Genomic DNA, 13,610 nt, shown 5'->3' with positions numbered 1-13,610 from the left:
AACTCTCCAATTAATAAAATATTAAAAAACTCTCTAATCTCTCTCTTGCCTCAGTTTCTCCGGCATTACAAATACCTTGTTTGAAGTCCACTTCTCCAGAGTTCTGGCCCTCTCCATGATCCCTGGCACTCAGAGCCACCGGGTTATTCGCAGACCCCCAAGGCTTTCTGCGCCCGGCCACCTTTGGGGTGCTGGCAGTGTTTAACAACCGGCTGTCTGAGGAGGGCCACGCTGAAGTTAAATCTCCATTTGTGACCCGCGCCGGAGCCCCTGCTCAGGTCTAGTTCAGCAGCAGACGGGCCTCTCTGGTGATTTTGCCCATTTGCTTGAGGTGTGAATGCTTCTGGAGGCCTCGGATTGACCGGGTTGACCCGTGCAGCTCGGCCTGTTCCCCATGCTTGCCATGACCCGCCACTCCATCTCTGTGGCAGTCCTTCCAGCCCCCCCCCCCCCGCCCCCCGGGGCAGCCTCCTCTGCTCCCTCCTCCTAGAAGAGGAAGCATTTCTTCCAGGCCTTAAGGGGTGACCAGGATTTCCCCAAGCTGGGGGAGGGGTGGGATGGCCTAGGGGCACAGGCAGGGGAGCCTTGTGAAGGGAAGCTGGGGTGTAGGCTGGGACTGGCCACATGGGGAGGGCCCTGAGCGCCCTTGAGCTTGATTTTGAAATTGACACGGAGGGAGACCCAGCTGCCCTAAATAATTCTGGTGCCATATTTGTTTTCACGGACACCCAGGAGTGGGATGGGGGTGGGGCGGGGGTGGTCAGAAAGAACCGGAATGGAGGGCCCCTGAACCAGGAAGTCACCCGTGGACAGATGTCGAGGACAGGGCAGGGTGCCCCCCCAGACACCCAGGGTTTGTCTCCTCTTTGTGGGAACAAAAGCCTGGAAGGCCCAGGACCAGATGCCCAGCAGCGGGGCCAGCCCAAGCAACCGTGCTTCTGTCTCCTGCTGGTGTAGTCTTGGGTACCATTTGTGATGCTCTGCTGCCATCTAGCGGAAAGAGTCTGACACTGCCAATGGTTCTTTCTGCTCTGCTTTTCCAGAGCCGGCTTACTCCTGCTCACTGTGGAGGAAAGACTTGGAAGGCTGGTGCACTTGCCCCCCTGGCCAGGAGCCTCCCCAGGCACTACTAAGGGCAGCCGGGAAGAGAGGGCTGATGTGGAAACAGTGTTCCAAGACCCGTGGCCTTCTTAAACTGTGGGGCTCCAGCCCACGTGGATCATGTAACGAAACATGGTGTTCTGAAATTGTGATGTAGTATCAGTAAATGCTTGGCTTCTGTGTTGTACACTCTACAACCAGGTCGCGTAAAAATTTTTGGGCGAAAAGGGGTCTAGCTGTTGCTGGGGTTTGTGTCATTCTCATTCTGACTTCACCACGCTTGAATTTTTTCTTGTTGCTTCTCAGATTTTCTCCTCAACCCAGAATTTGGCTCTCATGTTGTGTTTCTTTCAGATGCTAGTTGGTGGGTTTTTCCTATTTCTACTTTCCCCTCTTGTTCTAAAACTTCAGGGCAATTTTCTTTCATTATTTCTTATATTATTGTATTGATATTTTTTTCTAATTATGGCTTTCAGGTAGTCCTGTTATTCTGATATTTTCTCTTCTTGATCTGTTCTCCAGATCTGTTGTTTCTCTTCTATTCTTTCGGTTGTTTTATTATTTCTTGGTCTCCTCACATTGTCGCCTTCTCCTTACCTGATTCTAGCTTTCGAGGAGTCGTATTCTTTCTTAAGATGTCAGATCTCTTTTACTGGTTGGTTGACTTTCTTTTCATAATCTTCTTGGTTTTCTTGGATTTTTCCTATTTTTCCTCCATTTCTCTTATTTGATTTTTCAAGCCTTTTTTGAATTCTTCCAAACATTCTTTCTGGGCAGACTTTAATTTGAGGGATAATTCTCTTCTTGCTTTTGCTTCCGTACCCTTCTCTGAAGACAAACCCCAGTCTTTTCTGTTTCCATAGTAATTGTTTATGGTTATGTTCCTTTCTCCTTTGCTCCTTTTTTTTTAATTTTAGAAGCTTGTTATTACTATCTCTAGTCCTGGAGTATGGAGGATGGTTTTTCTGGTCTCAGGGCCTTCTTATTGTTATTTTTGGAGTTTTGTCTTGGGCCCAACCTCACTCACTCATTTTCCCCTTCATGCACAAAGTGCCTTCTCCTCCCCCACCCCCGATTATGCTCGTGCTCCTTGAAGACCTTCAGTAGCTACAATCTTCAGTTGTTCCCCCTTGGCCCGGAACCAGAAACTAAGAGTTCTGCTCTCCTGAAAGTGGCGGAAGCCAGAATCATCCCCGACCCATTGCTTTTGCCTTCAACAGGCACAGCTGGGCCAGGTATCCCTCAGCAGCAGCGATGCCTTCAATCTTTTTCCTGATCAGATGCTCGACTTCCCTGCCTCCATACTGTCCATGAGGTGACAGTCCCTGTAGCTAAAGTTGAGGCTATGTCCTTAAGGCAGCTGTTTCAGTGGAGCTGCCTTGGAAGTGTTTAGGCTTCACTTGGGCCAAAGCTCTCTCCCAGAACCTTTCTTTGGATCCTCTTTGGCTGTCTCAGGAGGACCACTGTTCGGTCCCAACTCTTGTTGATTTTTTTTGCCCTATGTTCGCCCTTCACTGATGTTTTGTCTTGTTTGTGGAGCAACTCAGACTTTTCCAACCTACTCTACTATCTTTCAGAATCCCCTCCAGCAGTTTCTGTTGTATGATGATGTTGGAAACGAGGCTGTAAAGAGTTAAGAGAGAAAGAGATGAAGTAGAAGTTCGGATTTTATGTTTTTTCAAGGAGTTTTATGTTTACACAAAAGGAAGAACTAGGAGGACAATCCAATATCACTACACTTCTGCTATCTAAGTTTACCAAACAGTTTTGGCCTGGGTATAATCTGAGGATCCTCATCCTAATCTTTGCCCACGTTGATGAGGCAGCTTCCCTAAAAGAATCATCTCACCCTTTAAGGCTCTAGAAGTATACTCTACTGGAGAATGTCATTCTGTGAAATCAGCTCAAGCTCCTATTCTGAGGTCTTCTTCCTAATAGCAACCATGATTAGGACCCCAATACAAACAACTGGAAAAATATCCATTGCTCATGGTTAGGCTAAGCTAATATAATAAAAATGAAAATTCTACCTTTATGGGTCTACTTCTTCAGGGCCATATCAAAGCACCAAAAGTCATGTCAGAGAGCTAGAAAAAAATAATAACAAAATTCATCTCTAAGAACAAAAGGGCAAGAATGTCAAGGGAATTAATGAAAAAAAATACAAAGGATGATGGAGTATCACTCCTAAAACTCTATTTTAAAACAGCGGTCATCAAAATCATTGGGAACTGGCTAAAAAATAGAGTGGTACACCTCTCAGATTGGCTAGGATGACAGGAAAAGATAATGGTGAATGTTGAAGGGGATGTGGGAAAACTGGGACACTGATGCATTGTTGGTGGAGTTGTGAAAGAATCTGGCCATTCTGGAGAGCAATCTGGAACTATGCCCAAAAAGTTCTCAAACTGTGCATACCCTTTGATCCAGCAGTGTTATTACTGGAAAGGGACCCCGTGTGTGCAAGAATGTTTGGGGCAGCCCTCTTTGTAGTGGCCAAAAACTGGAAACTGAGTGGATGCCCATCCATTGGAGAATGGCTGAATAAATTGTGGTATATGAATGTTATGAAATATTATTGTTCTGTAAGAAATGACCAGCAGGATGATTTCAGAAAGGCCTGGAGAGACTTCCATGAACTGATGCTGAGTGAAATGAGCAGAACCAGGAGATCATTATATACTTCAACAACAATACTGTATGATGACCAATTCTGATAGACGTGGTTCTCTTCAACAATGAGATGAACCAGATCAGTTCCAATAGAGCAATAATGAAGAGAACCAGCTACACCCAGTGAAAGAACCCTGGGAAATGAGTGTGAACCACAACATAGCATGTCCACTCCCTCTGTTTTTGTCCACTTGCATTTTTGATTTCCTTCTCAGGTTATTTTTACCTTATTTCTAAGTCTAATTTTTCTTGGGCAGCAAAATAACTGTTTGGACATGTATACATATATTGTATTTAACATATACTTTAACATATTTAACATGTATTGGTGTACCTGCCATCTAGGGGAATGGATGGGGGGAAGGAGGGGAAAAGTTGGAACAGAAGATTTTGCAAGGGTCAATGCTGAAAAATTACCCATGCATATATCTTGTAAATAAAAAGCTCTATAAAAAGAATGTAAACTCAGTAAGAAAAAAAAGAAATAGAGTGGTGGATCAGTGGAATAGGTTAGATACATATGACCCAATAATTAATGACTATAATAATCTAGTATTTGATAAACATCAAAACTCCAGCTTCTGGAATAAGAACTCACTATTTCACAAATCTTGCTGGGAAAACTGGGAAATAATATGTCAGAAACTCAGAAGAGACCTACATCTCACACTCCATACTAAAAGAAGGTCAAAATGGGTACATGATTTGGGCATAAAGGGTGATACCATAAGCAAATTAAGAGAGCAAGGGATCAGTTCTTTGCAGAAGACCAAAGAACTAGAGAATATTATCCAATGCAAAATGGACAACTTTGATTACATTAAAATTAAAAGTTCTCACAGAAACAAAACCAATGCAAGCAAGATTAAAAGGGAAGCACAAAGCTGGGAACATTTTTTTGTTTTTACAGCCATTGTTTTTAAGGGTTTCATTTCTAAAATATATAAAGAACTGTGTCAAATGTATAAGAAAATTAGTCATTGCCCAGTTGATAAATGATCCAAGGATATGAACAGACAATATGCAGATAAAGAAATGAAAGCCATCTATAGTCATGTGAAAAATGCTCTAAATCACTATTGATTAGAGAAATGTGAATTAAAACAACTCTGAGGTAGCACCTCACACCTCTCAGATTGGCTAAGATGACAGGAAAGGATAATGACGAATGTTGGAAGGGATGTGGGAAGACTGGAACACTAAAGCATTGTTGGTGGAGTTGTGAAACTGATCCAATCGTTCTGGAGAGCCGTTTGGAATTATTCCCAAAGGGCTATCAAACCGTGCATATCTTTTGATCCAGCTGTCTCACTACTTTGTATCCCAAAAATATCATAAAGAAAGGAAAAGGAGCCACATGTGCAAAGATGTTTGTAGTAGTCCTTTTTGTGGTGGCAAAGATTTGGAAACTGAGTATTTGCCCATCAGTTGGGGAATGGCTGAAGAAGTTGTAGTGTATGAAGATAATGGAATGTTATAGTTCTATAAAAATGATGAACAGGTTGATTTTAGAAAGGCCTGGAAAGATTTGTATAGACTGATGCTGAAACAAGAAGAATTGGGAATATATCGTACACAGCAACAGCAAGATTATGCAATGAGCCACTATGAAAGCCTTGGTTCTTCTCTGTGGGTCAGTTCTAAGGCAATCCCAGTAAACTTTGGATAGAAAACGCCATCTGCATCCAGAGAGAACTATGGAGAATGAATGTAAATCAACACATACTATGTTCACTTGTTTTCCTTTTTCTTCTATTTTTCTTTTCTCTCATGGTTTTCCCCTTTTGTTCTGATTTTTCTCTTCCAACATGATTCATAAAGAAATGTGTATCAAAAAATTAGTGTACATGTATAACCAGAAAAACATCTTTTCTATTTTAAAAAATGATCAGGACCCCAGTCTGATTTAGCTACTTAACATCAGTTAGTGTAATGTGCTGTTGTGTTGTCTCCAGAGACTGCCAATTGCTCTCTGGTCTAGAGGAGAGACTTCTTCTTCCAGAGAGCTGCACTTAGTAAGAACCTAACTGTCCCATCCACAGGGACTCAGTTATTCGGGGGGGGGGGGTCGAGGGGAACCCAGCCTGAAAGAGAAACGGGCGAGAAAGAAGAGTGAGACCAAGCAGATTCTTGTCAAGGTCTCAGTTTATTGCTCTTGGAGTACAGCTTATATAGCAAAAAGCATGAGAAAGAGAAGTAGGGTAGGGCCTGGGAAAGGAGCAGGAGTGATGAAGAAGTTGGGTTGGGCCTGGGAAAGGAACATGGGGATGGCTGGCTCAATGAACAGGAACAGTTTGCAGTTAGGATACAATGTTGGAATATTCTATGGTTCTCAGAACAATTTGTCTGAGGGTAAAGCCCACTTAGGGGGGAGAAACACCTGGGCCGAAGCCGTTGGCTCCCAACACCTAACAAGTTAGGGTTTTTGGTTGTTTTTGTTTTTGTTTCTGACAAAAGGATGTTTGTTTATTGAGAAGATGCAACAAGAAGTGAAGTACATTTCCTCCCAAAACTCGGGGCACATTTCCTCCCAAAACTTGGGGCACATTTCCTCATATTACCTCAATCCCGGAAGAGAATGGGTATAACGTTAAAATAGGTGCTACAAAAGCATTTGACCCATGCAATTCACTTGCAAATATGGCATAGTTGGTAAACAGAGTTCCCTTGTTTGTTGGACTGGACATCTTGGCTATGGAGTCAATCCACTGCCAGATTAGGATCCTGTAAATCAAACACTACTGGGCACAGACTCTGGCATGGACTCCTGTCTCTGAACCTTCAGTGGCTTGTTCTTCTAAGCTAATAAGGTCACCAAGAACCGGGAGAATATTGTACGCAATAACAGCAAGGTTGGGTGACGATCACCTGTGGATAGATCTAACTCTTCTCAGCAATGTGGTGATCCAAGACAATTCCAATAGACATGAGATGGAAAATGCCGTCCACATCCAGAGGGAGAACTCTGGAGACTGAACGTGCATCATGGCATACTATTTTCACCTTCATTCGTGTATTTGTTTTTTCTTTCTCATGGTTTTTTCCCTTTTGTTTTGTTTTTTCTTTCCCAATGTGACTAATGTGGAAGTATATTTTAAATGATTGTACATGTATAACTTACATCAGATTGCTTGCTGTCTTCTTCTTAACTATTATCCAAAAGGTTTAGTCTTTTTTTTTTTTTTTGTTATAGCCTTTTATTGACAAAACATATGCTTGGGTAATTTTTCAACATTGACCCGCGCAAAACCTTCTGTTCCAACTTTTCCCCTCCTTCCCCCCACCCCCTCCCCAGCTGGCAAGTAGGCCCATAGATGTTAAATATGTTACAGTATATGTTAAATCCAATATACGCATACAATTTATAGTTATCTTGCTGCACAAGAAAAATCAGATTTAGAAAGAAGGTAAAAGTAACCTGAGAAGAAAAACAAGAGTGCAAGAAAACAATAACAGAAAGAGTGTAAATGCTATGTTGTGGTCCACACTCATTTCCCATGTTCTTTCACTGGGTGTAACAGGTTCTGTTCATCACTGATCAATCGGAACTGATTTGGTTCATCTCATTGTTGAAGAAGGCCATGTCCATCAGAATTGATCCTCATACAGTATCGTTGTTGAAGTATACAACGATCTCCTGGTCCTGCTCGTTTCACTCAGCATCAGTTCCTGTCAGTCTCTCCAGGCCTCTCTGAAATCATCCTGTTGGTCATTTCTTACAGAACAATAATATTCCATAACATTCATATACCATAATTTACCCAGCCATTCTCCAATGGATGGACATCTATTCATTTTCCAGTTCCTGGCCACTACAAAGAGGGCTGCCCCAAACATTTTGGCACATACAGGTCCCGTCCCCTTCTTTAGTGTCTCTTGAGGATATAGATTACTTGCTGTCTTGTGGGAGGGGGAGGAGAGGCAAAGGGAAGGAGGGAGAAAAAATCTGGAATTCAAAATCTTACAAAAATGAATATCAAAAACCACCTTTCCATGTAACTGGAAAAACAATATCCTATTAAAATAAAATTAAAAAAAAAACTTAGAAAAATACAAAGGCAGCTCCACTGAGAGGTAGCTAGCCATTTCCTGGGATTCTCTCCACGATGGCTTAGGTACAGAGACTAGGAGTAGCTTCCTGAAGTATTCTTACTTTCCCGGGGCAGTCTTAGGAGTCATTTGATTCCTTTTCATTTCTGCATTTGTTCACGAGGTCTGGAGAGCTCTTTTGCATCGTTTTGTTTTTCTGGGACGGCAGAAATAAAAGCTACTCTTTGCTTTCTGATTCTACTATTGGATCCTAGAGAGGAACTGGTTGACCGCTCTATAGCTTCCTCTTCCTTTCAGGTCTGTGCACTGCTCTTCACCTGGAACAGATATAGAGAAGAAAATGGGAAACCTGCACCAACACAGCTCCAATTTAGAGCCTGGATTAGCAGGGGGGACCTACTAACTGTAGTCTGAGTCTGTGAAATTGAGTGTTTAAAGGGTGTATATGAAGGGGTGTGAGTCCTATCAAATTCTCTCTTCCAAGTCTTGATTCGTTAATCTCTGCACTCACTGGCTCCCAGGGATGAAAGTATTGTTTAGAGACTCCGATTTCCTGCTGGCCTCTTTGCTGGCATCAGGAGTTTACATGGTCCTTGGAGCCTTCTTTCTGCTTCCAGGAACCTTAGTGAAGACAGAGTTGAGATTTAGGGCAGCTGAGATGGCACAGAGCCAGGGTGCCTAGTTCTACTGAGCCCCTCTAATCTGGCAGCCAGAAAGCTCCAGACTAAATCGCTCACTTCCTAGGAGCTTTTTTCTTTTTTTTTTTATGCAGTTTTCTAAGTCATTATGTGGCTGGCAGCAGATTCTTAAATAAGGTTTATTTTTTTTTTTCGTCATTGTTTTTATTTTTACAGAAATTTTATGCATGGGTAATTTTACAGCATTGACAATTGCCAAACCTTTTGTTTCAACTTTTCCCCTCCTTCCCCCCACCCCTCCTCCAGATGGCAGGTTGACCAATACATGTTAAATATGTTAAAGTATAAATTAAATACAATATATGTATACATGTCCAAAGAGTTGTTTTGCTGCACAAAAAGAATCGGACTTTGAAATAGTGTACAATTAGCCTGGGAAGGAAATCCAAAATGCAGGCGGACAAAAATATAGGGATTGGGAATGCTATGTGGTGGTTCATAGTCAACTCCCAGAGTTCTTTCTCTGGGTGTAGGGGTTTCTGTCCGTCGTTGATCAATTGGAGCTGAATTAGCTCTTCTCTATGTTGAAGATTTCCACTTCCATCAGAATCCATCCTCATACAGTATTGTTGTTGAAGTGTATAATGATCTCCTGGTTCTGCTCGTTTCACTCAGCATCAGTTGATGTAAGTCTCTCCAGGCCTCTCTGTATTCCTCCTGCTGGTCATTTCTTACAGAACAATAATATTCCATAACCTTCATATACCATAATTTACCCAGCCATTCTCCGATGGATGGACATCCGTTCATTTTCCACTTTCTAGCCACTACAAAAAGGGCTGCCACAAACATTTTGGCACATACAGGTCCCTTTCCCTTCTTTAAGATCTCTTTTTGGGATATAAGCCCTGGGAGCTCTTTTCAGCCTTCGTTCCTTTAAGCTAATTTCCAAGCCTTCTGATTGCCTCCTAAATAACAATAGAGTGCCCCAAATGCTCTTCAAAGTTGGCAATTACTCACTTAGATCAAATGGCAAGTCAAGCAATGAGGGAAAATTATGATTTTTCTAATTATCAAGATGATATGTGTAATGAACATATTACTAATGTATATCATCTCTTAGAGCTTTTCCGGCTTGGGGGTCAGAGTGTTATAGTGCAGCTTGAAGCGATCAATCAGCCCTTGACAACTCTCTCCTGTGTATGTTAGATGACGGGAATCAAAGATTGTAGAACCCAAAGGGCAGCTAGCTGGTGCGGTGGATAAAGTACCAGTCCTTAAGTCAGCAGGACCTGAGTTCAAATTTGACCTCAGACACTTAACACTCCCTAGCTGTGTTTCCCTGGGTAAGTCACTTCACCCCAAGTGCTTCAGTTAAAAAAAAAAAAAGATTGTAGAACCTGTTCCCATCACAAAACTCTTATCCTCTCTCCTCTCCCCCCAAGTAACCACCTCTGGGATTTGAAACAATTAACTGTTCCATTAGGATTGCAAAACACCCATATTATCCTGCATTTGTGGGCTTGTCATGGGCCGCCCAGGCCCTGAAAATGATTGTGTTGTGATCTCCCTTCCCATTTGTGAATTGTGTATAAAATCTCTAGCTTTTCTGCACCAGGATGAGGTCCGTCCAGGAAAACTTTCAATTTACAAACTGCAAGTTATTAATGAATTAAACTGCTCCTTTATCTCCAACACCTGGGCCTGCTTTGGGGCCAGCAAAATTTTGTTAACCATTAATTGATGGCAGCGGTTTTAAGGGGTGGAAGTAGAAGTGAAGCTTTGAACTCTCCAGTATGTTGGGGAAGGGACTGGGAGCCACTGGACCTTTTCTTCCAGAGTCTCAACTCTTACTTAGTCTGTCCAGTTCTCTCCCACTCACTCGCTGCTTACTGGGCCCATCCTTTGACCAAGCCCACCTTTCGTTGTGAGGAATATTTCCAGGAGCTTTTTGGTGATCCGGACCACTTTGGTGAGCCCATTTTGCTTTTGTGCATGGAGTGGCTTCTGCATGCCTCTGTTCTCTTTGATAAATGCATGTCCAGTTATGGGCTGCAGGTTTATTTTCTGGATGTGGTAAATTCCTCTAAGAATTGCTTACGTGTTTGGTTTGTATGCAGTTGATAGAGGGGGAAATGAGCTTGGGTAGAGGGGTGAAATGTTTGCTCTTGTAATTTAAGTGAATTGCTAGCATGGGGAATTAACTGCTTTTGTGTATTTATATTGCCGTAACTCTTTACAATGTGTTGTGTATACTTGTTAGTAAAGTGGTCTTATTAGCTTTGCGTGTTCACCTTTAAAACGCGACCAAGGTCCAATAAGGGCAAATAGGAATACTGAGGCGGTTTCCGTCAAGTCATCTCCAAAACAAACACGTGCCTTTCAAACGGATAAGAAATACGGTTCTGAGTGTCCCTGCTATTGCCACGATTGGGTTGATTTGACCAGTGATGACTTTGCTGGTCTCATTGGGGCGGCTTTGATAAGATCAAATCAGAGCATAGGAGGCAGAAACTGATGGATGAGGAAACTCAGGTTCTTGAATGGAGCGGCTATAATAAAGGCTATTTGGAGGGCAAGGAAGGAGCGTACGGGTCTGAAAGAAAGGATGAAATCATTTAAAGATGTTCTCCTTAACCACCCCCGAGCTATTTACCTACCTAAATTGTACCCACCTTTATCAACACATTCCACCAGCTCCCCAGCTTCTATGGTCCCTTTCAAGGTACAAGCCAAAATTCATCCAGAAAAAAAGCCTGAGGACAGTCGTCCTGTCAGAACTCTGGTTGGAAGTCCCCGAAGTAGGGAGAACTCCAAGTTGTTGCCAAGGAGTGTCCCAGCCCCAGGGAGCATCCCATAGGCTTTGCTGAACAGTTCCAACTCACCCTATAGTCCTACAGACTTGGGTATCTGGATCTGTATCAACTCATGATTGCTTGGGGGGGGGGAGAGGGATTTTGGTGCCCAAAAGCTGGCAGGAGATCTGGAGGAGGAGTTTGTTTTACTTGTGGAAAACCTGGTCACTGGAGGAAAGAATATAGAAGGGGGCAGGAGCAGATGTTGAAGAGCAAAAAGAGGAAGCACCCCAGAAAAGTGGGGGGACCCTCCCTACAATCCCAATTACTCAGCATGATGCAGCTCCAGGGAGCCTTGGCAGGAGGAATGACCCAAGGGGGGGAATATTCAGGCCATGCCTGTTGGACTCCTGCTGGAGATATCTCCTTGGTCACGCAGAGGTGTCTGCTCTAGTTGACACCGTTGTCATACCCTTAGTTTTAAACCCCTTTGCATTCCCCACTCCATACTCCCAAGAGTGTATCTCAGTTGGAGACATTACCAATATTTCAGAGCCTCTCTCCGTTTGTTTGGAGGGATCAATCCCTTTCACCCTTTGGTCCTGGTCCCTGAGGCTCCTAGCCACTCACTAGGATGTGATCTCCTCCATAAATTAGGGGTGACTATTTGATCTAAAAGGAACCTTGTATCTTTTATCACTTGACACTCCACTTCTGAAAGTGGCTCCATTTCTTTAGGGTTTTCCCAACCCTTCTGACCATCTGGCTCTTAACCAAGTTTCCTGTGCTTGTGGGCTTTGACATGGGGTCAGTTATCACAGCTGGGCACATCTGCACCCCTAATTTCCATATGCCAATACCCACTCAGCACTGAGGCTGCTGTGGGAGTTTGGCCCCTTATTGGCGCCTCCTTATTTAAGAACCTCATTGTTCCCCCATGAACACACCCATTTTCCCAGCCTGGTGCTCTAGGTGCCAAACCCTCTCCCTCTGCTTAATCTTGTACCACCCTGGGCCGCTACTTTCCAGTGGCGCCCTCTGTAGTGCCTTCTTTTCATTTGCAGTTGCCCCCCAAAGCCAATTCATATTTGCTTTTACCTGGGAGGGATACTAATATACCCGGACGATCCTTTGTAGGAATCCACTGAGTCGCCATCTGTTTGTCTTAAAACACGACTTGTTCTGGGGAGATTTTAAGGACCCGGTCCTCCTTCAGTATGTCGATGATCTGCTTTGTTCTCCCTCCCAAGACATTTCTTATAGGGACTCTGTGTGCCTCCTTAGTGGTTTAGCAGCATGCGGCCATAAGGTATCTAGGGGCAAATCTCAATATGCCCTCCTCTCGGTACAGTTCCTAGGACATCATCTGTCTGTCTCCGGCCTTTGCCTAGATTTGTCCCATCTTAAAATTATCACTCGATTTCCTGTACCTCACACCGAACTTCAGCTCCGTGCCTTCCTGGGTCCAGCTTCTCTGGCTCCTTGAATTCTCAGATATCACCCTTCCCCTTTATGGACTCCTAAAGGATCTTGTACTTGAACCTTTGGCTTTTTCCCCAGAGGCTCAAAACCTGTTTGATTCTTTGAAGTCTTCTCTCCAATCGTCACCACCTTGAGCCTTTGCCAACTGTTCTCTTCCATTTGATTTATTCATCTCGGAGACGGGCGGGGATGCGGTTGGTGTGCTGAAACATAAATGTGGCGAAAGCTTTCTGTCCCATGGGATTCTAGAGCAAAACTTTGGGGAACATTGCTAAAGGCTTCCCAGGCTGCCTTGGGGCAGTAGTGTCCTTGTCTGCCACTGAAGACATTTGTCTTAATTCTCTCTTAATGGTACATGTTCTCTATGGTGCTGAAGCTCTCCTAAATTCACACCACACTGGCATTCGGCAGACTAGCCAACCTGGAAGTGATTCGTTGTCCCAGCCTCATCTGACCATCAAATGTCTGCACACTCAATCCTGCTACCTTTCCACCTGAGGTTGAAAGTGAGGGTGAGACTTCAGACCGTGACTACAGTTTAGGCGGATGTCTTGCTTTCTCCTCGGGAGGACCTGAAGGAAACCCCCTTAGAGGGTAAAGACTTGGACTGGGATCCTGCTGGATCCTGCCTCAGAAATGAGGAAGGAGACTTGGTTACTGATTCCAGCATCGTCTCCGCCACAGAAGTGGGGGAAGCTTTGCCGCTACCTCGTACCCATTCAGCACAACAAACCCAACTTGAGTCGGTAGCCAAGACTTGTCAGTTAGGAAAAGGAAGAAGGATTGATATCTATACTGAAAGCCGGTATATGTTTGGGGTGGCATATGACTTTGCGATATTATGGAAGGATCAGGGTTCCCTCACCTCCTC

The 13,610-nt window shown here is 43.7% G+C and overlaps 2 protein-coding genes across 17 annotated transcripts in view; one reads left to right on the top strand and one right to left on the bottom strand.

Moving 5' to 3' along the window:
• ITIH6 (inter-alpha-trypsin inhibitor heavy chain family member 6) overlaps positions 1 to 990 on the bottom strand; it is a 49,129-nt gene extending 48,139 nt beyond the window's left edge. The window contains exons 1-2 of the mRNA XM_074277618.1: positions 804 to 990; positions 76 to 216 (exon numbers count right to left, since the gene is read on the bottom strand). Coding sequence (XP_074133719.1) covers positions 76 to 216; positions 804 to 990 — 328 coding nt within the window. The remainder of the gene's footprint in view (positions 1 to 75; positions 217 to 803) is intronic.
• Positions 1 to 13,610, top strand: part of LOC141548335 (uncharacterized) — a 360,889-nt gene that overhangs the window by 54,212 nt on the left and 293,067 nt on the right. The window lies entirely within an intron of this gene.

The sequence above is a fragment of the Sminthopsis crassicaudata genome, chromosome X (genome assembly GCF_048593235.1).
Source record: "Sminthopsis crassicaudata isolate SCR6 chromosome X, ASM4859323v1, whole genome shotgun sequence".
Taxonomy (NCBI): Eukaryota; Metazoa; Chordata; class Mammalia; order Dasyuromorphia; family Dasyuridae; genus Sminthopsis; species Sminthopsis crassicaudata.
This window is presented reverse-complemented; position numbering and strand designations above follow the sequence as displayed.